General features: G+C 38.3%; 1 protein-coding gene across 4 annotated transcripts in view; it reads right to left on the bottom strand.

Moving 5' to 3' along the window:
* The window catches only part of TADA2A (transcriptional adaptor 2A), a 45,017-nt gene that overhangs the window by 11,958 nt on the left and 8,201 nt on the right, over nucleotides 1-24,858 (bottom strand). For all 4 annotated transcript variants that reach the window (XM_061142726.1, XM_061142727.1, XM_061142728.1 and 1 more), the window contains 8 exons: nucleotides 20,328-20,434; nucleotides 19,263-19,322; nucleotides 12,506-12,597; nucleotides 10,589-10,746; nucleotides 9,409-9,497; nucleotides 8,158-8,230; nucleotides 2,064-2,127; nucleotides 672-715 (listed from right to left, as the gene is read on the bottom strand). In XM_061142726.1, coding sequence (XP_060998709.1) covers nucleotides 672-715; nucleotides 2,064-2,127; nucleotides 8,158-8,230; nucleotides 9,409-9,497; nucleotides 10,589-10,746; nucleotides 12,506-12,597; nucleotides 19,263-19,322; nucleotides 20,328-20,434 — 687 coding nt within the window. The remainder of the gene's footprint in view (nucleotides 1-671; nucleotides 716-2,063; nucleotides 2,128-8,157; nucleotides 8,231-9,408; nucleotides 9,498-10,588; nucleotides 10,747-12,505; nucleotides 12,598-19,262; nucleotides 19,323-20,327; nucleotides 20,435-24,858) is intronic.

Genomic DNA, 24,858 nt, shown 5'->3' with positions numbered 1-24,858 from the left:
CTTACTCCTTGGAAGGAAATTTATGAACAACCTAGATAGCATATTAAAAAGCAGAGACATTACTTTGCCAACAAAGGTCCATCTAGTCAAGGCTATGGTTTTTCCAGTGGTCATGTGTGGATGTGAGAGCTGGACTGTGAAGAAAGCTGAGCGCCAAAGAATTGATGCTTTTGAACTGTGGTGTTGGAGAAGACTCTTGAGAGTCCCTTGGACTGCAAGGGACCAGTCCATCCTGAAGGAGATCAGTCCTGGGTGTTCATTGGAAGGACTGATGCTGAAGCTGAAACTCCAATACTCTGGCCACCTCATGCGAAGAGTGGACTCATTGGAAAAGACCCTGATGCTGGGAGGGATTGGGGGTAGGAGGAGAAAGGGATGACAGAGGATGAGATGGCTGAATGGCATCACCGACTCAACTGACATGAGTTTGGGTGAACTCCGGGAGTTGGTGATGGACAGGGAGGCCTGGCGTGCTGCGATTCATGGGGTTGCAAAGAGTTGGACACGACTGAGCGACTTAACTGAACTGAACTGCTGGACATCAAAAATTTTTAAAGCTTCCTAGTGATGCTAATATGCAACTTGGATTAAGAACTACTGCCATAAATGATTTAAAACTATTCAATAATGATGGGAAAAATTTTAAATTAAAGAAAAATGCTAATACTTACACTGAAACTTCCTAAGGTTGATTAATCCATGGTCTCTTATAATTCTAGAATGAAAAACATAATTATCTATGATAATTAATTTCACATTTAACTATGTCTTCCACAAGCAGCTTTCATGAGACAGCATGAACACTATGTGGGGGAATATCAATGTCCAAAGGAGCCACTCCCGTCAAAGGTCTGCAGCTCAGTGAGGCACTAGCACAGTTTTAGGCTCTCAAGTACCATCTATCTTTCCTCTCCTTGGGCAATGAAGAATCTCAATAACTATTTGCTGGATGAATCAATGAGCACCCACAAATACTGAAAAACACGTGTCTAACACGTGTCTGTAACTTAGATGAAACAGAAGGGAATCTGTGTCCACGGTATAAAAATTATCTATTCAGCTTTAGGGAAATGATAAGTGAGAATAACCATTTAAGGGAAATCTGTTAACCATGAAGGGTGCCATGATCACACACTCAATGTTTACAACTGTACATTCACAGAATGCCTTGAAGCTATTTGAAATAAATCTTGTGCATGTTTAATGGAAGGGCATCATAAAACACAAGATCTAATAGAGACCTCGACAACTGAGTTCTATAATACTGTCTAGTTCTAACTGCATGTTTTAAGAAGAACAGAATCTAGGTAAACCATGCAGAGTTCCATGTCTGGAACCTTCGATTTCTATTGCCTAGCAATGAACCTTCTCTCAAGAATAGCTGAATAATCTTCAGCGCTCACTGGAAGCTAACTCCAGATATGCAGAGAGTAAGTTTTATTTCAGATCATGTCTCGGTCCCTCCAGAGTGTCTCCTAAGTCCTATTTCTTTTTCTCATTGTGATGCCACTGTGTCTCTGGTTAGTAACATGCCTACACATATATACACAGACACCTGTGAGTACCCTTCTCTGAACTGTTAAAAGTCTCTGTAATCCAACAGAGATCTGGGATCCATAACTTCTCAGTCTGAATGTAAGGTTTTTGTTCTGTTGCAAAGAGAAGGAATAATCAAGAGTGCCTAAAACTTGCTCATGATTCCTTTGAAATCCTTTTAGATAAAAGATTTCTCATAAAAATTCAGCAGTCAGAATGGAGCATTAGAAAAAGCATAACAACTTAATAATATCTTGAATTTTTCTTGTTGGTTTTTTCCTTAAAAGAACATACCCATATTATTCATTGGTCATAACATTAAGGAAGGGGTAAAGAAGGAGGAGGTAAAAAAGCAAAAAAAAGGAGAGGTAATATTAACTTTTAGCAGATGGAAAAGTTGAGAATCAAGGAAGTTAAGGGTATTCCTCAAGGTCATAAGATAAGCCACAAGTGGAACTTGTTTTTATGGGCTATATGTGGTCAAAAGTCCAAAGGCAAAAGAAGGCAGGATGGTCTCCCAGACTTACTTTTTTCGTCTTTGTCGCTCCTTTAACCTGGAATGATAGATATCCACTACAGCCATCTTCAGAGCTATAAACAAACAAACACTTACATATAAATATAGCCAAGGCAAGAAGAAATCTATTGCCCAAACTGTTCTAAACTTTTAACCTCGTATTGCTAACTACTCCATATTCACTGGTCTAAGAAATCTGTTTCTTGGAAACAAAAAAATATCCTAGAATACTGAATTTCTGAACCAGTACGTTACAGTGAAATTCTTTTTCCTAAGTATATGTTTACAAGGGATGACCCTATGGATAACAAATTCTGCTTTCTTCTAAACATCTACTTTGACCATGCCTTGCTATGTATATTAACAGTTCACATAACAGTCACATAACAGTTCAACAAGGAGTCTGTCTGAACTTTGGTAAAACATGGGCTAGAAATTACACATATTAGAGTTTCAGATTAGGAGAAAGAAATACTGAAATCTAACAAGCTGGGCTATAAGCAGATGCACTATAGCTGTATACAACTTCAGTCACCAGGAAGTGACCAGGAATACTTTATCCAGGCCATCCTCCCTTGGGTCTGAGATAAAAATAACAAATTCTAGCTGGATGATCTGAAGAGATCACTGAATGCAGTATTTTTTAAACTTCAGTTATTAAAAAAAATAGAAAAGTATTAGGTATCCCAGATTTGTTGTCATTCGTTTCTAACAAGTTCAAAAATTTAAACAACATTGCTTCATTATTCCTCCTCACCACCCACAAACTAAAAATAATTCAATAATATCAGGTCCAAGATTTAAGGCAATGGGATTTCAAATCTTTTTTTTTAGGTTGCAGAACTCTTTCTCTATGTGAATTCTTTCTTGGTTTATACGTGTTCCTTATAGAAGCATAGATATTACAGAATGCCCAGACCCTGCCAGTGTTCCCTAATACACCTGGTATTAGGTGTAATGACAGGTCCTAGAACACTGTTCTGGGGGAGACAGGCCTTATGTAAGTCTGTGGTGGAAGTGGCAAGAGGAATGGGGAGGAGACGATCTGCTTTTGACATGCACCACAACCAAGTACAAGTTTTAGCGTGGACTCTACCTTCCTTCTTAGGAGAAAGAGAATTACGAAGTCAACAGTTCAAGGCAGGAGAAGCAAATAGAACAAATAAGAAGCAAATAGGTAAAGAGCTAACATACACTGAGTATTTATCACATTCCAGGCTCTTTAGGTGCCTTATCTCATTTATCCACTGAATAACAAGATGAGTTCAGTAGGAAACAAACTACCAGAAAATCCGGTGGGGAGGTTAGTGCTAATTTTGACAAAACAGTTCTGTAATTTTTCTAATATACTAACATATCATGTTGTTTCCTAAGATTTGTGTGGGAAAGAATTAAAACAGAAAAAAAAAAACTGAAGAGACTGTGTTACAAAAACCTCTATAAATAAATCCTGCTGATAAATGGTTCTGGTGCCTGATCAATTCAGTAGTGGAAGCTTGTACAACCAGCTCTGGAGAACAAAGGGGAGAGAGGGAACACAGAGCAAAATGCGAGGAGAACTGGAATTCTCCCAGGGAAAAAATTTCACAGTTGAAGCTCTCTCTTGTCTTGATGAAGCACACTCGCATCGCAACAACTGATTATAAGGTCTTAACTGCATGAAAAACCCAGGGAGGACACAGCACAGCAGGCAGAACAGAAGTGAGAGGGAGACACTGAATGAAGGACAGTCGCAGGTTCACACCCTATTCTTAAAGTGACTGGAGAGTTGAGTAAAGCAGGCACACAAAGACCCAGAGCTCCTTAAAAACAACCAACCCAAACCACCCATCACCTCTCCACTGCTGCCAGGCCTCTGAAATCCCAGTCTGGGGGGATGACTAGTCTCCGTGTGATTACACTGGGGACTGATAGCAAAGTCTCCAAATGGCTGCCTTAAAATACTGCAAGAAGTGGGCAGAAGTCAGAGGCAGCTCCTTCCCACTGCAGTGTATTTCTAACATTGTTCAAAATAGCTGGCAACATGTTTCTGTTTTCCTGACAGAAGGCACTTACTGCTTTCTTGGCAAGAAAAGCAACTCAGAGGCCTTAACTGTGGGGAAACCAATCAAAACCCCTACTGCAAGCACACAAGCACAAACCTGGGAATCAGGTATTCCCCAGAATGAAGCTCCTTAAAAGTCACTCCCCTGCCCCTGAAGCTTTTGGCCGAGATGGACACAATCAGGCCTATGAAAAAAGGATGACTATGTGACCTCATAGTCAAAGTCAGCATCCAGGAAGCCTTAGGCAAGTTGCTTCACTCCTTTGTGCATTTCTCTGAAGGTAGAATGGGAAAATGACTATTTCTACTTCTCAGGAATGTGATTAAGTCATAATTATAAAAAATGTGAAATCTAAAAAGAAAAAAAAGGTTGAAGGTGGTAGATACAGTAAGTCTAGTAGTATTAAGAGCACAGATGTATTAAGCACAGTAGTATTAAGAGCTTGAGATGGCTCTGCCACTTGCAGGTTATAACTTGACCTTGATATTTCCACTCCTCAATTTCCCCACCTATAAAATGGGCAGAGTAACGCCCAACCCAAAGAGTTTTGTGAGGATTAAATGAGTTCACACGTGTTAAGAACTTAAATGGTACCTGGCAAACAGAGAGTGCTGTATGTATTAATTATTATTATTTACAGCCTTTAACAGTTAGAAGATCAGAGGTCCAGCCTGGTCACTGTGCCTACTCACCTACCTATTGGCAGTTTCTTTCCCTTGATGGTGATTTGGCTGCTTTGTGCTTAGGACTGTTTAGACATAAATACCATTAAGACTGAAAATTGCTGTTTAGTTGCTCCGTCATGTCCAACTCTTTTGCGACCCCATGGACAGTCAGCCCACTAGCCTCCTCTGTCCATGGGATTTCCCAGGCAAGAATACAGGAGCAGGTTGCCATTTATTGCTCCAGGGGATCTTCCCGATCCAAGGATTGAACCCGCATCCTCTGCATTGGCAGGTGGATTCTTTCCCACTGAGCCACCTGGGAGGACCAAAGGCTGACAACACGGACCAAAGAAAGAAAGTCGGGGGCATGGGGGGGACACACCCATATCTGACCAAGACATTTTGCTGAAATTAGCTTTCCAAATAAAGGGAGAGTAAACTTCTCTGGTGTGCAACCCTGAGAAGTGCTGAGAACACAGACCCAACACAGAGAAAGGCACTCATGACAGACAACTCCTGCTTGCCTGGCTAGCAATGATTAGAAGATGCTGTGCTAAGGCTTACCACCTGGAAAACTCTGAGAAAGACACCAGTCTACAAATTTAGGAGAGATTTTCCCAATAAAAGCAGATGGGAAGCAATGTTCCCTGAGGAAAAGGGAAATGCGCTGGGTGTCAGCACTGACGTCTCACAACATACCGTGACACAAGGGGCACTGATATGGGTCTTCTGCATCTCCCTCTCTAGACCAATAATTTCAATTAAGTATGAGGAGGTTTCATTTAGCGATCCCAAAACTTCCTTATTGTCTTCCTCAGACATTACTTCACATGCAGTATCTTTTGGGGGCCCATTCTGAAAGATGTTTGATATGGCTGGAATGTAATCATCTATTCCTCCATTGTGTCCTAGGCCTCTATAATGGACCATTTAAACCTCCTTTATTAGACAAATTTCATGAATCATAGCAAAAGCCTTGGGAAAGAAAAAGAGCTTGGTGGCATGACCCAATCTTTTAGATGCCTGGGAACAGGATACAAAACCCAGCCAAACAATTTACTTCCTTCTAGTAGTTGTGAGTAAGGAAACGTAAAAGGAATGTTATAAATGCTCAGTAATATTAAGAGTGTAATAGTATAATGGGATGGTAATAAGATCAATCTGAATTATGAACCCTCTTCCATTGGAGACATTCACCCTGACTAGTCAGTGTCATCCTTCTTTGTTGGCCTGGGACACAAAGAAATAGCAAGCAGGATTCCAAGTGACTTAGAAGAAAGCCCGAGGTTGAATCACTGTCCTGATCTGCAGAAAACCGGTGCCCCCCCTCTCTGCTTTGGGTGTGCATAAAAAGCTCCTTCTCATTTCTCCCTACTCTCCTTAGGCTCCTAGTCCCCCTCACTTGAGTGTTCTGGGAGAAACCGCTCAGCTCAAGGGCAACATGCCCCACTGGACAGTGGGGTCGTGCTGCCAGGGGAGGAATATGAGAATTTAGAGCCATCGACAAAGCATCCCTTTGATTTCCAGTCCTGCCAACCCTCTCGATGGCGTCATCACCTTTCAAAAAGCACCCATCTAAACATCTTATAGTTCACTACTAGACAGGAAGGGAAAGTGGAGGCAGAGATTATTATAATTTTAATTAAAACTACTTATGTATAACAATAACTGAAGCTTCAGTTGTAGTTCCAATGAATTAGAATCAAGTAACTTAAAAGGTTGCAGAATCTGTACAAAGAACACAAATAACTAAAGTATGCTATAGGTTTGAAATGCTAACTAAAATAAAACTTGCTAATCAATTGCTTCTTATTTTTTTTCCCTTTTGTCCCACTTAATTATAGAAAGGACCATAACTGCACCAGAAGAAACTGCAAATCCTGCTTTCACAAAGAATGCAGAGTAAAATGAAATACCAACTATCACTATAGTTTTCTTAATAATGTTGAGGCTTAAGAATGAAGACCTTGGACTAAGGCCTAGAGACATGATTCAGCAAGTCCTTTATATAGTTGAGACATTACTGACATTAGAGATTTTGACTTTCAGAAGTTCAGTACCTCTGAATAGCATCTAAAAAAATACTTATAAACTGCTTTTTTGCATTCTGGATAAGAATGATACAAGCCAGGAAATAATCCCATTTCAATTAAAGCTGGCATGTATGAGGAGAAATCCTGAATGGCAGTCTGCACACTACCTTCAAGGGGACCCCACCACGAGGTGAGAACAGACAGTAAAGCGAGTGACCAGGGCTGACAAGCGGAGACTGACACGGACGACGGATCAAGCACAATGGCTCTAGTGAACCTAACGTAGTCTGCCTTCAAGCTTTCCTCTTTTAGTTCAATCTGCGTCACTTTGACTTTTCCTTAAAGTTGTGTGGGAGAAAAGGAGAGAAATGAAATTTTGCAAAGAAAACTGTTCAAGAAGTATGTACAGAAAAAATTCTAAAGGTAAAATTTTTATGAGGACTCTTTCTTGGTCTCAGATCTGGTGTAACAAATACCTAGGCAGCTCTTCTATGGAGGGAAGGGTAAAATTTCCCCTTCAAGGGACAAAGGACCAGTTAATGCAACCTGAAAACTCCATTTATAAATCAACAAGGAGTCTAACTTGTCATTCCTACCTGGCATATACAGTTAAGAGAAATAACAAAGATGTTGTTTAGGAAATATAGAATCCAAGGGTTTACCTACTACATACATCACCCTTAATTCTGGACTGAAATGAAACAGAAGATTTGAGATTATTTTAAATACACAGTTCACTGAAAATGGAAAGAAAGGAAAAAAAAGAAATTCCAGTAAAAGTTTAACCATCCACTTTTAAGAGCCTTACTGACATTAACCATTTACTTATAATGAAAGAGTTAGTAAATCAGACTAATCTTAAGAATTCAGAAGTGCTAAAAATCCAACAGTTCTGAGAAAGAAGAAATTTTCAGTCTTGGTCTAAAAACTCTTGAACTTCCATTCTTTTCCCCTGCTATGGGAAATCTGGGGTAACAAATTACAATGAACATTTAGTATCAGTAGTTGCTGTTGAAGTCCCAGGTTTTCACCCTGATTCCTTTTCTTTTAAGGACGCAGTGAGGACCATTTAAACAATTACCTCAGCATAGGCTTGTCTCAATTAAAAGCAAGCTCATATAGTCCAAGGGATGGGATATTCCCAACTACCATTATATGATCAACATTCTCACCATCATCACAAATGATCTTCTCATTATGGTCAAATCCCGGCAACAGGATACGTTCAGCATCTTAACCACTATACTTTCAGTCCCATAAGGGGCAGGAGACTATCTTATTCATTCTTACATTCCTAGCAGCCAGCACAGTCTCATTACAGGTTGCAATCAATAGAAACACTTATTGAAATGAAATGTTACCGTGTAAAATGTCCGAGTCATCTTCGACAAAATCAATATCTCTCAAGTCCCACTCTGCATAATTGTCAAACTCCTGTTTGGGGAAAAAAATTCCCACCTCAGATCCATCAGCTTTGAATAATGCCTTTACAGGAGCCACGCTTTAAAAGCAAACAGCAAATGTACAAACACCTGTTAAAAAGTACTGAATGGGGTACAAGGCCAGGATAACTGCCATTAAGTCATAAACCATGGGAAAAATCTGATAGGCCTTCAGGCAATACTGACAGCAAAAAAATGAGAAAGCTATGAGCCTAGGAATAAATATTTGGTTCTAAAAGTAGTCTGTTCATAAAGTGTAAATCAAGAAAATCTCACTCTGACTAGCCCTTCAAGTATTTAGGTAAGAAAATTGTGTGCATTAATTCATCTGCCTCACTACCACCTTCGGAGGGCTCTATTTATTCCAGAATATTGGTTATACAGCTCAGTGGGTAGATATGTTCACATTCTGTTCAAGGAGTACATCTGCAGGGGTAGTGTCTGTGAGGGAGTTCTACAACAGCAGCTGCCAAGAACAAAATGCTGACCTGGGTGTGGCCAGCAAAATTGTCTGTAGTTTGCTAAACTTTAATTACCTCCAGGAGTGCTATAATTATGGATGAGGTGATAAATCAAGAGACGTGTGACTACATTCACATGGCTTTATGGCTGCAAGAACATGTAGCTTTTCTACACATTTATCATTCTTTATACACTTGTGAATATAGTACAGAAGACTGCAAACTACAGCCTACAGACCAAATTCAGCCCACTGCCTATTTTTGTAAATAAAGTTTTACTGGTGCACCAGCATGCTCATTTGCTTGCTATTATCTATGCTGCTTTTTGTATAATTATGGCAAAGTTTAGTTCCAACAGAGACTTTATGGTCTACAAAATCTAAAATATTTACTATCTGGATCTTAATAGAAAGTTTCCCAACCCCCTGATATAATACAACCTTGGAACCCTCTAGGTGTGGAATGAGAATCAGACTATAGAAACCCTATACTTAGAAAGGAAATGGGACTTAAGAAATAAGTTCTTGGTCTGAAGAACTTCTGCCTTTCTAAAAAAAAAAAGTTTACAAATGAGAAGAGGCACTCAGATGGAGAAAATGGCACTGCTTAAGCCCCTACAAATTACAGTGTTCTGAAAAGCTTTTTAGTGGTATGGAACCTATAGGTAACAGATATGGCCTCATCCGAAACAAAAACAAGTTTCTCATACCTCGATGAAATCTGCTCGAGCTGGCATATATCCTGCCATGTCCCGAGAAAGCAAGGAGTCAAAGGTAGGTCGGGGAGGGTCATCTGCAGCTGAAAGAATTTTGAGTTTTTCTTAATAACTTAATAAAATACTGGCATAAAAAAAGTAACACAAAAAAAGTTCTCATTTAGATTCGGAAATATTTTTATTTGGAGAAAGACAGTGTCTGAGAAAATAAATAAAATTCAAAAGATTTTTATAAAGTAAAGTAAAAAAGTAAAGTTTTATGGAAACAAACTGATTTCTTAAAAAAGAAATTAAGGGGACTTCCCTGGTGGTCTAGTGGTTAAGACTGCACTTCCACTGCAAGGGACATGAGTTTGATTCCTGGTTGGGGAACTAAGACCCCACATGCTACAAAGGGCAGGGAAAAGAAAAAAAAAAAGAAACTAAGATTTAAGGAATCCTCTAAGTAAATATGGAAAATTCCCTCTGCTTTTTACTTCCCTAATATAAAAGAAAATCAAAGATCTTTTCTTTAGCATTATAGAACTTAAGTATTTACCCTGTCTGCTTCAGCTCCCTTCTCAATCTCAATTTACAAATCCCATCCAATTGATAGGCAAAAATCCCACTGGATTTGGAGTGAGCTGGAATTGAGTCACTAGTCCTGTGATATTCCTGTGATCTTGCACAAATTATTTAACCTTTCTGAATTTCAGGTTCCTTGTATGCAAGACCAAAGCACTTGCTCTTCCTGTCTCACTGCGTTGCCATGAGGAAGAAATGGTCTCAGGCATTTGAGAACAAAGTGCTAGCATCCAAAGAGCTACACAAACAGGAGACAGCCCCAGGTTTTGAGTTAGTCAGCTATGAAACTGTCTCCAGAAAGTATGAGGAAAGAGCCACGGGAAAGAAAAATAATCATATCTCATTATTTGTGCCCTGGGAGTCATTCAGAAAAGATGTCCATTTATAATTCATCATGGAAAAAAAAAAAAATTCATCATGGGTTTGGTTATGTTTTGTTAGACCCATGAGTCCCTAAGTCACATGAGATTAAAAAAAAAAAAAAAGTTTGCTATAATTGCCACAACCAAGTGAACAAAAATAGCAAATTGCTTCTTGGACTTAATACTGGGATGGTTAATTATAATGAGTTCAATACTGGACTCTCTTACTGATACAGGGAGGTACTTACAGTGAAATGGAATGGCTGTGTCAGCAGTTTTTGCCTCCTCTGCTTGCTTCAGGTTCAGCAGGGTAGATGCAAACAGAGGGTTATTGATGAAATGCTTCATATAGTGCTTCTCACACTCCTCCTTGGTCTTGGTGCACATCTGATTGGCTACATCCTGCCTAGAGTGTGGAAAGTGAGAAAAGGAAGAGTTTTCATTTATACATAATGGTCAACGTATGGTTTGTTCTTTCCATATTTTAAGTCCCACTGATATAATGTGTGGAATGTGATACCTCCAAACTGATATCAGTGGGACTTAAAATATGGAAAGAATTTCCCTGTGAGCTAGGCTCTATCGAAAGAATTGCTATAATTAATAATAAGCCACTTCAGAACATTTATATTTGCATATTTTATAGTTTAAAAAACACTTCATGTGAACAAACATTTCTTTACTAGAGCTCTCATGACAGACCAAGCTCTAAGCTGGAAATATGTACAACATAATTTAAATCAATGCTAGTTATTAACTGTGTAGTGTATTTACTATCTCAGTTTCACAGATGAAAAAAATGAGGCCCAAAAAGGTTAACAAACTTGCTTAAGAACACAAAGCACGGAAGTGTCAAAGCCACTTAATCTGTACTGAAGAGCCCTGACTCCCGGCCAAGATGATGCAGAGGCGAGATCTCTCAAAGGCCCCTCTCAGCCTCTCTCTTCCACGACGCTTCACTTGCATCGTGCCTAAGGCACGTGTCTCCACTTCACATGCCTCCTAAGGCATCACTATGCTCTGATTTATGTACTTCAACCAACTGTACATATATGCTGATTCCCCTACTAGACTACAAGCTTCCTGAAGGCAGGATATATGTCATAATTCTTGGCTCCAGCAACCTCACCACCAAGCATAGTGCCTTACCCATACAGACAGAAACAATGGTCTTTTTGTGGTCTTTGCTAAGGAAGGGGTACAAAGAGGAATAGCCCCTTTTAGACAAAAAGTGAAAAACTAGGCCAAAGAAGACTAGCAAGAAAATGATCACTTTTTCTATCTTCTTTGGTATTCCCATAGTAAACAAAATTTTATGATGCTTAATAAATATAAGCAAAATGTGAATGGAATTCAAATCTCATTCTTCAAGGCCCTGGACATAGGGAGGCAGCATAGTATATTTCATCAACATCTGATAGAGGATATACTTTAGGAAATCAGGGCAGGGAAGAGCTATTTAAGGGTCCTCCGGTAACATTAATAAACTATGTGGTCATAAGAAGTCATTTTTTAACTCCCTCAGCTTCAGATTCTTCATGAACAAATATATTTAAGAATGCCTCTGTTATCTAGTTCATAAAAAGAAATCATCAGTTTGAAAGTACTCCAAAAAGGTAAAAATGAAAGCAGCAGTGTCATTATTAAGCAGTGTCACCTCATAAGGCAATTGAACGCTGTTTAATTCTGCCATGCTAGGACTGAGCAAGTATCTACAAGCTAAAACCAGAAAATGCAAATAGACAGCCTATCAAATCTGAATCTCAGGCGAGCTATGGCCATTTATCTAAAGTCTGACTCACTTAAATGACAAGGCCATCTACAGCCAAGAAAAGTTCATAAAATCAGAAAGGAAGAATAACTAACATAGTCTACACTTCCCCACTATTCAGAGAGGAATAATCAACCTTCTGTGGTAATGATACGTCCAAAGTGGTCTTTTAGAGCTGGCCAGTCACAGATCACTAAACATCCTGTAGCCCTGTGAGGCATTTCAGCCTTAAAACACATGTAGAAGGGAAAAGGATTTGTCTCTAAGTCATGGGTCAAGAGAAAAGCAACATATGGCCCCTAACTCCTTTTTCTGAAGTTCCTCCTTTTAATTCAACAGCACTGTCTTTTTGGAGACCGCTAGAGCAGGACAACCCTTCCTCCCAAGCTCTTACCAATTTCCAAAGCCACAGTCCATCACAGCTTCTAAAAGAGCCATTTCTTCTTGAGCAGTCCAGCTGGGATCAAGAACAGGAAAATCTGAGGTCTGAGGAAGAAAAAGTTCTGCCTAAGAACAGACAGAGAAATAGAGAACCCAGCAATCCCAAATGTAATCCTAGTTAAGTCCAATGCTGTCATTCTCATGGTGTTTGAGAGACGCCCGAAGAACGTTATCATTAGTTGTTCGCAATCCCCACCTCTAGTTCTACCATTAGGATCTCCAATAAATATTATCAACCACAAATGCCATTTAGCTCATGTAGAAATACGTTTCTTAAACTTAGCACAAAGGTAGATATAAGTATAATAGTGTGTTCCCATTTAGCTAAGAGAGGAATAAAAATGTGTATATTTTTATCTATTAAAATGCAAGATTAAATCATAAATAAATCATATTTATTATCATATAAATCATAAATAATAGTAGAACCAAAGCTACCTATTGGGGAGGGAGGGAGAAGACGGGAGGGATAGGACAAGGATAAAAGCTGGTCCTCTCTGGATATTCCTTTTCTGTAGACCTGACTTTGAAAACATAAATATTGTACACTAAGTATTAAATTTTAATATCACAAAAATCAAAAGTAAAATGTAACAAATTAACCTATGGATTAATTTTAAGGCATAATCACACAGAAAGAAGCAATCCCAGGTGACTTTAAAACATAATAATTTGACTATATATTTATCGTAGAATATACTTTAAAAAGTAAAACGAACTGCCAAAAAAAATTAAGTAGTGATTGACAACTATTGTTTTCACGTAGTGTTGGTAGAGCTATTCTGAGATTATTATATGTTGATGTAGTGTGGGATAAAGCTGTTAAGTAACTGTACTGGTGTCACTGGACAGTGGGATTTGGGGCTTGGGGGAAAGAAAAGATAGGCGATCTATGAGGTTATATAAAACCATGTGGTCTTGTATTTGAAATGGAAGTTTTAGTATGAACTCATGATGTATTTTGTCTTAAAAGAAAAATTTCCAATATAGAGCACAAACTAGTGATAACCAGTATGTATGTGGGGGGTAAAATATAGGGATGAAGGAGTGGGAGGTACAAACTATTGGGTGTAAGACAGGCTACAAGGATGTATTGTACAACACAGGGAACATAGCCAATATTTTGTAATAACTGTAAATGAAGTGTAACCTTTAAAAACTGTATAAGACATTAAAAAAAAAAATCTATTCAATGAAAAAATCTAGAAAAAATGACTAATCCAACAACAATGAATACTTCTAGTGCCCTGTGTGTGGTCTCTAAGGACAATTTTCCACTAAAGGAACCAGGGCTCTTTCAAGAAAAGGCTCATTTTAGTTTTGGGGAGGAAATGTACAAGATGAGATTGGAACATTTTATTATACTGGAAAGCAAAGAAACTCTCAAAGAATATGAGGGTCATGTCAAAAGGATTCAGAGGTCAACTTGTAGAGGCTCCCACTAACTAAAAATGGAACATTTTGAACATTAAAAAGAATAACAATTGCAAAGGTTTATAACATGCCAAACATCCTCAATGTCTAGAGGATTCCAGAGAAGGAACTCATACTTTCAAAACTGGTAAACAAAGGGAAATAATTTATCCTGCCTTTCTGTACGAACTTTACCTTAGTGTGATCACATAGATAATGCAAGGATGTTTCTTTTTATAGAATTATTTTAACTAAATTAAAAGAAGTGATAGAATTAAAAGATAACTATGCATTTTGCAATCCTAGATGAACAAATCTAGACAATGATCGTGAATGAATCTGATATATCCAATATATGTTACTACTAATTTGTAGGAAACACAGAAGTCAGAGGAACATGTTAATTGGCAAAATCTAGACTGTGCTAACATCTGTAAGACAAACAACTCAGGTTTTTAAACAATCAAACTGTATGAAACAAGAGAAAGAGTGAGGGAGGGGTAGGAAGGAGAGGAAGAACCCATAGGATAAATACATGAGGTAACCAACCTAGAATAGTTAGGAAAAAAAAAAAAAACAACAAACGTCACACAAGAGCCTGGGCTTCCCTGGTGGCTCAGGGTGAAGGATCTGACTACAGTGCAGGAGATGCACAGGAGACATGGGTTCAATCCCTGGGTGGGGAAGACCCCTGGGAGAAGAAAATGGCAGTATTCTTGTCTGGGAAATCCTACAGACAGAGGAGCCTGGCAGGCTATAGTCCATGGGGTTGCAAAGAGTTGAACTGAGTACTTCCTATACACGCGCACACATGCATGCACGCACACACACACACAAAGATCTTTAGGAATTCTCCTAGTGGTCCAGTGGCTAGGACTCTGCTCTCAACATAGGGGGTGCAATTTTGAACTCTGGTCAAGGAGCTGGCAGGCTGCAACTAAGAGTTCGCATGCCACAACGAGAGAAGATCCCCACAACTAAGACCCGGCACGGCCAAATAAATAAATAAATAGAAGAGCGATCCTTCAGTCACACAGGTGTTTAGAAATTGTTCTATCTTCTGTTAATGACACACACATACAAAAAACCCTCTGTGATCTGTCAAATTATATTACTAATAAGCAATACATTTTATCTGAGCACTTACTAGGAATATGCCTCACGTGAGGTACTATGAGATCCAAACGAGAAACTTCAGAGCCTGTATCTGTATTAAATTCAAAATAATCACTCAATCTGGAAAGTACCATGCTGTTGCTGCTGCTGCTAAGTCGCTTCAGTCGTGTCCAACTCAGACGGCAGCCCACCAGGCTCCCCCGTCCCTGGGATTCTCCAGGCAAGTACCTGGAGTGGGTTGCCATTTCCTTCTCCGATGCATGAAAGTGAAAAGGGAAAGTGAAGTCGCCCAGTCGTGTCCGACTCTTAGCGACCCCATGGACCGCAGCCTACCAGGCTCCTCCATCCATGGGATTTTCCAGGCAAGAATACTGGAGTGGGGTGCCATTGCCTTCTCCGGGAAAGTACCATAAATACAGGCAAATAGAACAACTCATAGTTGGAAAGCCTGTATTTCTGAAAGTGCGTTTTCTAATATTAATTAGCCCTCACCAACCTTACTATACCAAAACTAAATGGGCATATAAGGCAGTTTTTCTTAAAGTTGAAACAGTGTTTTTCAATCTCTGAACCCAATCTTGGCCCTACTGAACAAGAATCTCTAATAGCAAGGTCTAGGAATCTATAATATTAAGAAGCCCCCAGGTGATTCTTATGCACTGAAGTTTAAGAATCACTGGTATAAAGGGTGTGGCAAAACACGGTGCCTCGACTTGCGCAAGGTTCTAAGAATTATAAGACAAAAACAGGCAAAGCACTCAGAAATCCTGATTAATGCACCACCCACCACAGCATGAGTAACTTCCAAAAATACAGCACTGTGAGATGGCAAAAGTACTGAAAGCCATTTAAAGTTTTTTGAGGCTTCAAATAAGGGGAAAAAAAAAAATCAAGGTTTTAGTGACTTCATGTATAGAAAACCAAAATGTGGTCATCATTCCTATGGAAGGAGATTCATCTTTTCCTTATCTGGGAGTAAAGACTAGAAGAAACAAAAAGAGCATTAGTAATCTCCAAAAGCGCTATAAAGAACAGAATTCTGAAATGTGTTTGTATGGGTGTAGAATATGTGAGAAAAGAATGATGTAATCTGAAGAGTTAGAGGGACTTGGAGCGAAACTTCGTGCCGTCAGCATTAGGCAGAAGGCATGGTGCCCAGAATAGTTAAAGCGAGTTCATGGTCAGTCTTCCTGCAGAGGATAATCTCAATCTACTCAAAGTACACTGAATCACAATTCAAATAAATAAATATGCATTCTGCTTCTTAGCATTCTTGTGTGAATTTGGGATGAATAAAGGTAACTTTTGAAGATGGGATAACCTTAGTGAAATGAACTCAGAGCCACAGCACCACATTCTTCCTCCAACCCTGCATTCATTTTGCAATTAAAAAAAGGGAAACAAAAGGGAAAAGAATTCATATTTCATATATTCCATATCATATGTTGTCAGAGAAATGCAAGTTAAAATAAGACAGCACCATATACCTACCAGAATGGCCAAAACCCAAAACACTGACAACACCAAATGCTGGCAAGGGTGTGGAGCAACAGGAACTCTCTTCCACTGGTGGTGGGAACGCAAAATGGCACAGCCACTTTGGGCAGTTTGACAGTTTCTTACAAAACGAAACATACTCATACCACATGATCCAGCAACCATTTTCTTGGTATTTACCCAAAGGAACTGAAAACTCAGGTCAGAAGAAAAACCTGTATGTGGGTATCTATAGTTGCTTTATTCTTAATTGCCAAAAACTGGAAGCAACCAAGATATCCTTCAGTAGGTGGATGAATAAATAAACTGTGGTACATCTAGACAACAGACTATTATTCAGGGCTAAAAAAGAAACAAGCTATCAAGCCATGAAAAGACATGCAGGAAACTTATACATGTATTATTTAGTGAAAGAAGCCAATCTGAAAAGGGTACACTCTATGACATTTTGGATCCCAACTCTATGACATTTTGGAAAAGGCAAAACCATGGAGGTCATCAAAAGATCCATGGTTGCCAGGAGTTAGGAGGAGGGGTGGATGAAGAGGCAGAACACAGAAGACTTTTAGGACCATGAAACTACTCTGTATGATACTATAATGGTAGATATATGTCATTCTGTATTTCCACAAATCTACAGAATGTGTTAACATGCAGTGAACCCTAATATAAACTATGGACTTTGGGTGATAATGAGGATCAATGTAGGTTCCTCAGTGATAATTTATGTACAATTCTGGTGGGGGATGCTGATAATAGGGGAGGCTATGCATTTGTGGGGGCAGAGGATACAGGTGAAATTTCTGTACTTTGTACTCAATTTTGCTGTGAACTTATAACTGATCTAAAAATCAAAGCCTAATATTAAAAAATATATTCCAAACCTTATAATTAGTGAAGAAACTAGTTAGAAGACTGAAGGTGTTGAGAGAGAGGTAGGGGAAGGCCGGACAGTTAGCTGCCAAGAACTCTTACTAAGGAGAATTTCTTTGACTAATTCATTATGGACCAGGACCTGACTCTCAGCATTATGGGCCCAGAAATTCACTCAAGGCTTCACAAATAAGAGTTGGAGATGCTGAGTTACCCTTTTCAAACTGCTAAAAGACAGAAGTAGACAGGCTACAGCACTGTGGCAGACAGAATTCTCAAGGTGGCCCCCACTCCCCAAAGATTCTTGTCCCCTGATTAGTCAAACACTAACTAAATATTCCTGTGAAGGGACTATGCTGACCAGGTACTAATTAACTGACTGGAAAATAGGCGATTAAGCAGGTGAATCCACTGTAATCACATAGGTCTTAAGAGACAGAGAGGAGTCAGAGAGATCCAGCACAGAAGTCATGAACCAGGAGCGGTCAGAGAGGCCAAGTGTTTCATCAATAACGTTCAAGGCCTCCCTGCTGTTGGTGGCTTTGAATATGGACAAAGGGGGTCAGGAAACTCTAAAGGCTGAGAGCAAGTCCCGGCCAACAATCAAGAAGGAAACAATATCATATCTCCTACAACCTCCAGGCAGTGAATTCTGTCAACAACTTGAATGAGAATGGGAAGGGACTGAAAGTGGATTCTCCCCTAGGGTCTCCAGACAAAAATCCAGACAGACCAACACTTTAATTTCAGCCTTACGGAATCTGGAGCAAACCAATGAACATAATTGGTGTTTTGACCAACAGAACTGTGAGATGATAAATTCCTGTTGTCTTAAGCTGTTTCATTTTTGATAAGTTGTTATGACAGCAAGAGAAAACTACACAAGTATCAATCGATTAATCCATGATGTGAAACTACTGTCAAGAAGATGCCCAACCAGCATTCCTTCCTTTAAGAAAAACCAACAAAGGAGGCCGAATGTAAGAACACTACTTGGTGAACCAGGAGATAGGCTCTGATAACAGACAAAGGTACTGTATACATGCCTGCCAAGCATACCAGATATTTACTTTGGCTTAGTAAAGTGCCCACTCCTCCGGCTAGATACTGGAATGAATGTTGTCACTTCAGTCGTGTCTGACTCTATGCGACCCTGCCAGCTGTCCATGGGATTCTCCAAGCAAGAATACTGGAGTGGGTTCCCATTTCCTTCTCCAAGATACTGGAAGGACACTACTAATATCCATCCGTCCCTCATTCCTTCTTTACAGGTGTCAAAAAAATCAATCAAATTATAGCCAAGTCTTACTCTGGCCTATGAGTCAATCTATCTCTTCAAAGTGATTTTATGTATTACTTTGATCCTATATTCATTGATCCTATATTCAATTTACAACTTAACTCTCCGAGGGTAACTAATTTCTCCAAAGCTGAGAAGGTGGAGCGCCAGACATAAATCTCACCACTGCCCACACGAACCACATAAAAATACCATTAGCCAAACACAGCAACAATACATTTACTGTGTTTATAAACAAACCTAGAAAGCAGCACACCTCTGATCCTTACATAGTAAATCTCAAAGAATACTTCCTTTAAATTCCTTCTAAATTAAACCAAAAATCTGAGTATGTAAAATGATTTTCAGACTTGAATGCTTTAGTAGATCCATAAAATCCTAAAAAGCTTATTGGGCAATGATTACCTAATTCAGACGTGGGGAAAAGAAAAGGCAGATACTTGCAGATGAAGAAAGAATAATATCCAGTATAAAATTTGAAAATGAAGGGAAATTCCTAAAACTTCATTACCATTATTTCATAAGTATGATCACTTTGATGTTTCTTGTACTCAAATCCTCGCGTGAAACACTGCAAAAGAAACAAAAATTAAGTTACCAAAAAGTTACATTTTGAAATGCTTTCTTAAAGGATAGATGATGACTGGTGGGTATTTTACTCTTCAATGAGTTTTTAAGAATTCATTTACTCTTGTTTGCAGCCACAACTCAAAGGTTAGGTTTATGATCACAGCTTTTCAAAGGCCCTCATAGAGAAAAAACAACAATCTGGGAAAAAAGACTTATTCCTAGGACAACTCCTCCTTTTAGAAAAGCATAAGCCCTGGAAGCAGATTATCTAAATCTGAATCCTTGCTCTTAGTGTATTTCAGCAATTCTAAGATATATTTTGTCATATTTTAAAACTCTGAAATGTGGATTCATCTTATAGTAAAAAGTATATTACAACTTCCATCAGCCATTTTCACACTTTAACATCTCTGAAACTGGGATGTTTCTTTTAATCAATAGCATTCTGGATCTGATAAAATATGGTATTTGCTGTGTGACCCTGAAGCAATTATTTAACCTCTCTTTGGCCGAGTTTCCTTTGTAAAATAGGAGTACTAATCATTACTTACTTCCTAGGGCTGCAGTGATGATTTAAAAGTTAATTCATGCAAAGTACTCAAAACAGAGCCTGGCACAGAGTAAGCACTTATCAGTACTGCTATTACTATCATCATCGACAGAACACTCTGTTCCTTTGTCACCTGCCCAAACATCACTCTTTAATAAGATAAAAAACAGTGTCACAGGGGCTATCAAAAGGAATAATCCTCCAATTCTACTTCCTGTAGTCCCAATACTTGAAATCTACTGGCAAAAACAGCATTAGGTTGATAAGGAGGAAGTGGAATATTCAACAGACTATCTCATCCATCGTGCTCTGTTCTCCAATTTTTCACTGGTAAAATGTGTAATTAAAGACTGACGGAAAAAATAGATTTAACAAGGTACGGTCCTTCTGAGCAACTGAAAGTCATCACTGAATTTACTATGCCTATAAAACTAGGCAAGCCTCCCCCTGAGTTACCTGTAAGCAGAGGAAAAAAGGAGGTGGACCACATTCTGCACACTTGATATAAGGCTCCATGAGGTAGGAGGAGCAGCCTCGGCAAGGTGGCTTATCAGAGGGATCATCTAGAACATAAAGAAAAATTACTAGCTTTAAAACACCATATGACTATCTTCAGCACCAGAAGCTAGAAATCTGCAAATGATTACACAAGGTAATACACTGTGCTGAAAAGTTCATGAAGACAAGATGAGCTCATTACAAATAAGAAAACACAAAAATGCTCTGGAGAAGGAAATGGCAACCCACTCCAGTACTCTTGCCCGGAAAATCCCATGGACGGAGGAGCAAGGTAAGCTACAGTCCATGGGGTTGCGAAGAATCAGACAAGACTGAGTGACTTCACTTTCACTTCACCATTGAGGAAGGCTTTCTTATCTCTCCTTGCTATTCTTGGGAACTCTGTATTCAAATGGGTATATCCTTCCTTTTCTCCTTTGTTTTTCGCTTATCTTCTTTACACATCTAATTGTAAGGTCTCATCAGACAACCATTTTGCCTTTTTGCATTTCCTTTCCTTGGGGATGGTCTTGATCCCTGTCTCCTCTACTATGTCAGGAACCTCCATCCATAGTTCTTCAGGCACTCTGTCTATCAGATCTAGTCCCTTATTAAATCTATTTCCCACTTCCACTGTGTAATTGTAAGGGATTTGATTTAGGTCATACTGAATGGTATAGTTTTCAATTTTTTTTCTGTTTTACATATAATACAAGCATACGTTTTGTTCTACCTTTTTCTTCAAATTTTAAAATTTTACTGATTAAATAAACTGATTATACACCTATATAATGTTTTCAATTATGAAAATATATCTTTTTATTCAACTAAATTGAATAGTTGTTCTAAAACTTTTGATTTCAAAAGTAGTTATACTTTGTAGTGTCAACATGAAGATAATTTCCAAATTATCTTAAGGTAGCTTAAACCAAGGATTCAATTAATTAATGGATAATCATTGGATCCCTAATTAATTTGTTAGACAGAATACTGAAACATCCAAACCATTGATTAATACTTGTAACTTAAAGTTTATGTATTTTTACCTATTTTCCTATGTTACAGAAAAGCTATATCTTTGGGTGATGTTATTGAGTGTTCATTTTTGCCACTTTAAGGAAGTGTAAAAGGGATGTGTAGTTATCAAAAACTTCATTTTGCATTTATTTTCACAAACTGTGCTAATCTGTTAAATGCTTGCATAAGAGGACAGCTCTCCCTATTATTCACTCTGCAGTCCACTGTTTTCTATGCAAAATAGAAATTATTTACTTTTGTTAAAAATGTATAATTAATGTATAATGTACATTTTTTGTTAAAATGTATAATGCGAAATAGAAGTTATTTACTTTTGTTAAAAATGTATAATAAATGTATACTTAAGACAAAAAAAAAAAAAGAAAACACAAAAATGATGTTCCTTTTTATTTTAGGCAGCTTTGTTCCTTCCTACAGTACCTACTATTTCAAGCATTTAAGCAGATATGGCACCTGCAGAGAAACAAACACAAGTTTTAACTGGAAGTCTCATAATGCCCACAATTTATTTTCCCATGGGAAAATAATGTCACATACCTACCTAACACATATACAGTTACAGATAAAGCCCATCTGACAAAAATGTTAATAACTGCTGTATCTGGGTAATGGGCTACAAGTAATCACTGTACTGTTGTTTCAAGTTCTTTACAAGTTTGAAATTTTTCATAATAAAAAGCTGGGGGCAAAAACTCTAATTATACATCTTGAGATGTACTAATTTATACTTGAGTTGGGAGTTAAACCTAGGACAGCTCCTTTCCTTTCTCCCACAGTAAGCAGAGAACAGAGCAGACTTCCTCCAGTTCCAATGACAGTACTGTCTCTGAAATACCAAGGCAAGGAGTACAACCCAAACTCTCTAAAGTTATAAAAACCCATACATGTGTGTCCCTGGCTGCCCCAAACTGCCACTCTCCAGTCAGGGCAACATAGCACAGTTGTTCTCTTGTGATCCGCAGGAATCTAAGAACACAGGCTTTGAAGGTAGAGAAGGGATTTAATCTGTTTGGCCTGGGGCAAACATTTCTCACATTCTGTAATATAATGTTTCTTCCTAAAATCCAAGAAACACTCTTCAAGGCACCTTTCCCTCCTTTAAGTGGTGATTATTATTCTTTTGTTTCTAAATGTAGACCTGTAGAAAGGTGACAGAGGAAAGAAAGGTAATCTTTCTGGCCATAGCTTCAAAGTAAATATTTGGAACAGAAACTACCCCATTTCTCCCATTTAAAACAAAAATGATTTTATATTAAATGTCAATTTTTATCAAATTACCTTCTTCCTCACATCCTTTTAATGATACGTTTTTCTTTCCTCAAATTTTCTTCAACGATAACAAAAAAATTGACCAATGACTGACCTAAATAGCTTTTAAACTCTTGTGTCAAGAATTTTACAAAAAATAATCCAACTTATAGTTTTAAAAATTTTAGACAATAAAAGAATGTCACCCTCTGTTAACATTCTGATTTCCAGCCTTTCTTCCTTGTATGTGTGTGCATATTTAACAAACGTGAGATACCACATGTTTTTATAGCTTGTTTTTTTCCCACTTGACAATATATTCTCAACGTCTATCATGACAGTACACATAGATCTCCCTTATTCTTTTCAATGGATGAATAATATTCCAGTATATCAATTAGCTAACCTAGTGGTTTTCAACTGCCTCCTAGGAAAGCACTGTGTAAATCTGAGGAGATGCTTTCTTGTTGCCATAATGACTAGGGAGCACTACTGCACTTAGCAGGCAGGGACCAGGGACGCTAAACATCCTACGGCACTCAAGATATTACTACACACCACAGAACTGGCCTGTCTACTGCACAACTTTCAAATGTCCCACCAGATGTTCAAGTAGGTGAACACTTATTCATAATTACATGACCTGAAACCTAATTACACATAAGACAAAATGTTTTTGTTAGCTCTAATATGTATTGAATTTTCCAGGAAGGCAGCTGCATTACTTCAAGGGGAGATTTTATCTTGTTGTGTTCAGAATTTTACTAAGACTTAACTCAAGTTGTGGTATTTCTGAATCACCAATGCAGCACGCATGCATCACTGTGCACTTGTAGTTGTAATATGCACAGTGATTCAACATATGAATACAAGCATCTGACAACTAAGGCATTATGTCTTCCACTATAATGACTAAACATATTGAGATAGGTATTATTTTCTTATAAATTACGTTACTATATATTACTTCTTTTATTTATCCTTTATAGTATAGTTAGGGCATTATTTTTGTTTCTTTGAAATCATGGGTATAGATATGTTATCTATGCATTTCATTTCCAAATAGTAAAAGAGGCTTTAAAAACATAAAAATCAAACACAGAGTCTCCTAAGATTGAGAATCACTAGTCTAACCAGTTCCCTACTGTTGGGCATTTATGTTATTTCCAATTTTTCACTATTATAAAAAATGCTGAAGTCAATGTTCCTGTACATTAGATTGGTGCAAAAGTAGCTACAGTTTTGCACTACTGAACCTTGCCATTTGATATTGGAATAATTCTTAAGTAAATGTGGTTATGTTATACAACATTTTAATGCACATTTCTTGCTTTTTTTTTTTGCTAATGACTTAATACTTGTTATTTATTTTAGACTATAGAAATAATAGACAAAAAGCAAATTCAAGTGATTTTTTTATTCAAGTTCAAAACGGGTCGTAAAGCAGCAGAGACAATGCACATCAACAACACATTTGGCCCAGGAACTGCTAATGAACATACAGTGCAGTGGTGGTTCAAGAAGTTCTGCAAAGGAAACGAGAGCCTTGAAGATGAGGAGCACAGTGGCTGGCTATCGGAAGTCAACAACCAATTGAGAGCCATCATCGAAGTTGATCCTCTTACAACTATACAAGAAGTTGCTGAAGAACTCAGTGTCGACCACTGTATGGTCATTTGGCATTTGAAGCAAATTGAAAAGGTGAAAAAGCTTGATAAGTGTGTGCCTCATGAACTGACTGAAATTTAAAAAAAAAAAAATCATTCTGAAGTGTCGTCTTCTCTTACTCCACACAACAACGAACCATTTCTTGATTAGACTATGACATGCAACAAAAAGCGGATTGTATACAACAACCAGCAACAACCAGCTCGGTGGCTGGACCAAGAAGTTCCAAAGCACTTCCCAAAGCCAAACTCCCACCCAAAAAAGGTCATGGTCACTGTTTGGTGGCCTGCTGCCAGTCTGATCTACTACAGCTTTTTGAATCTCAGCAAAACCATTACATCTGAGAAGTATGCTCAGTTTACTGATGAAATGCACCAAAAACTAAAATGCCTGGTACTGGTCAACAGAAAGGACCCAATTCTTCTTCATGACAATGCGTGACCGCATGTCACACAACCAAGGCTTCAAAAGTTGGACGAATTGGGCTACGAAGTTATCTGCCATATTCACCTGACCTCCTGCCAATTGACTACCA

The sequence above is a fragment of the Dama dama genome, chromosome 5 (genome assembly GCF_033118175.1).
Source record: "Dama dama isolate Ldn47 chromosome 5, ASM3311817v1, whole genome shotgun sequence".
NCBI classification, from domain to species: Eukaryota; Metazoa; Chordata; class Mammalia; order Artiodactyla; family Cervidae; genus Dama; species Dama dama.
Note: the sequence above shows the minus strand (reverse complement) of the source record. Positions and strands in the feature narration are given on the sequence as shown.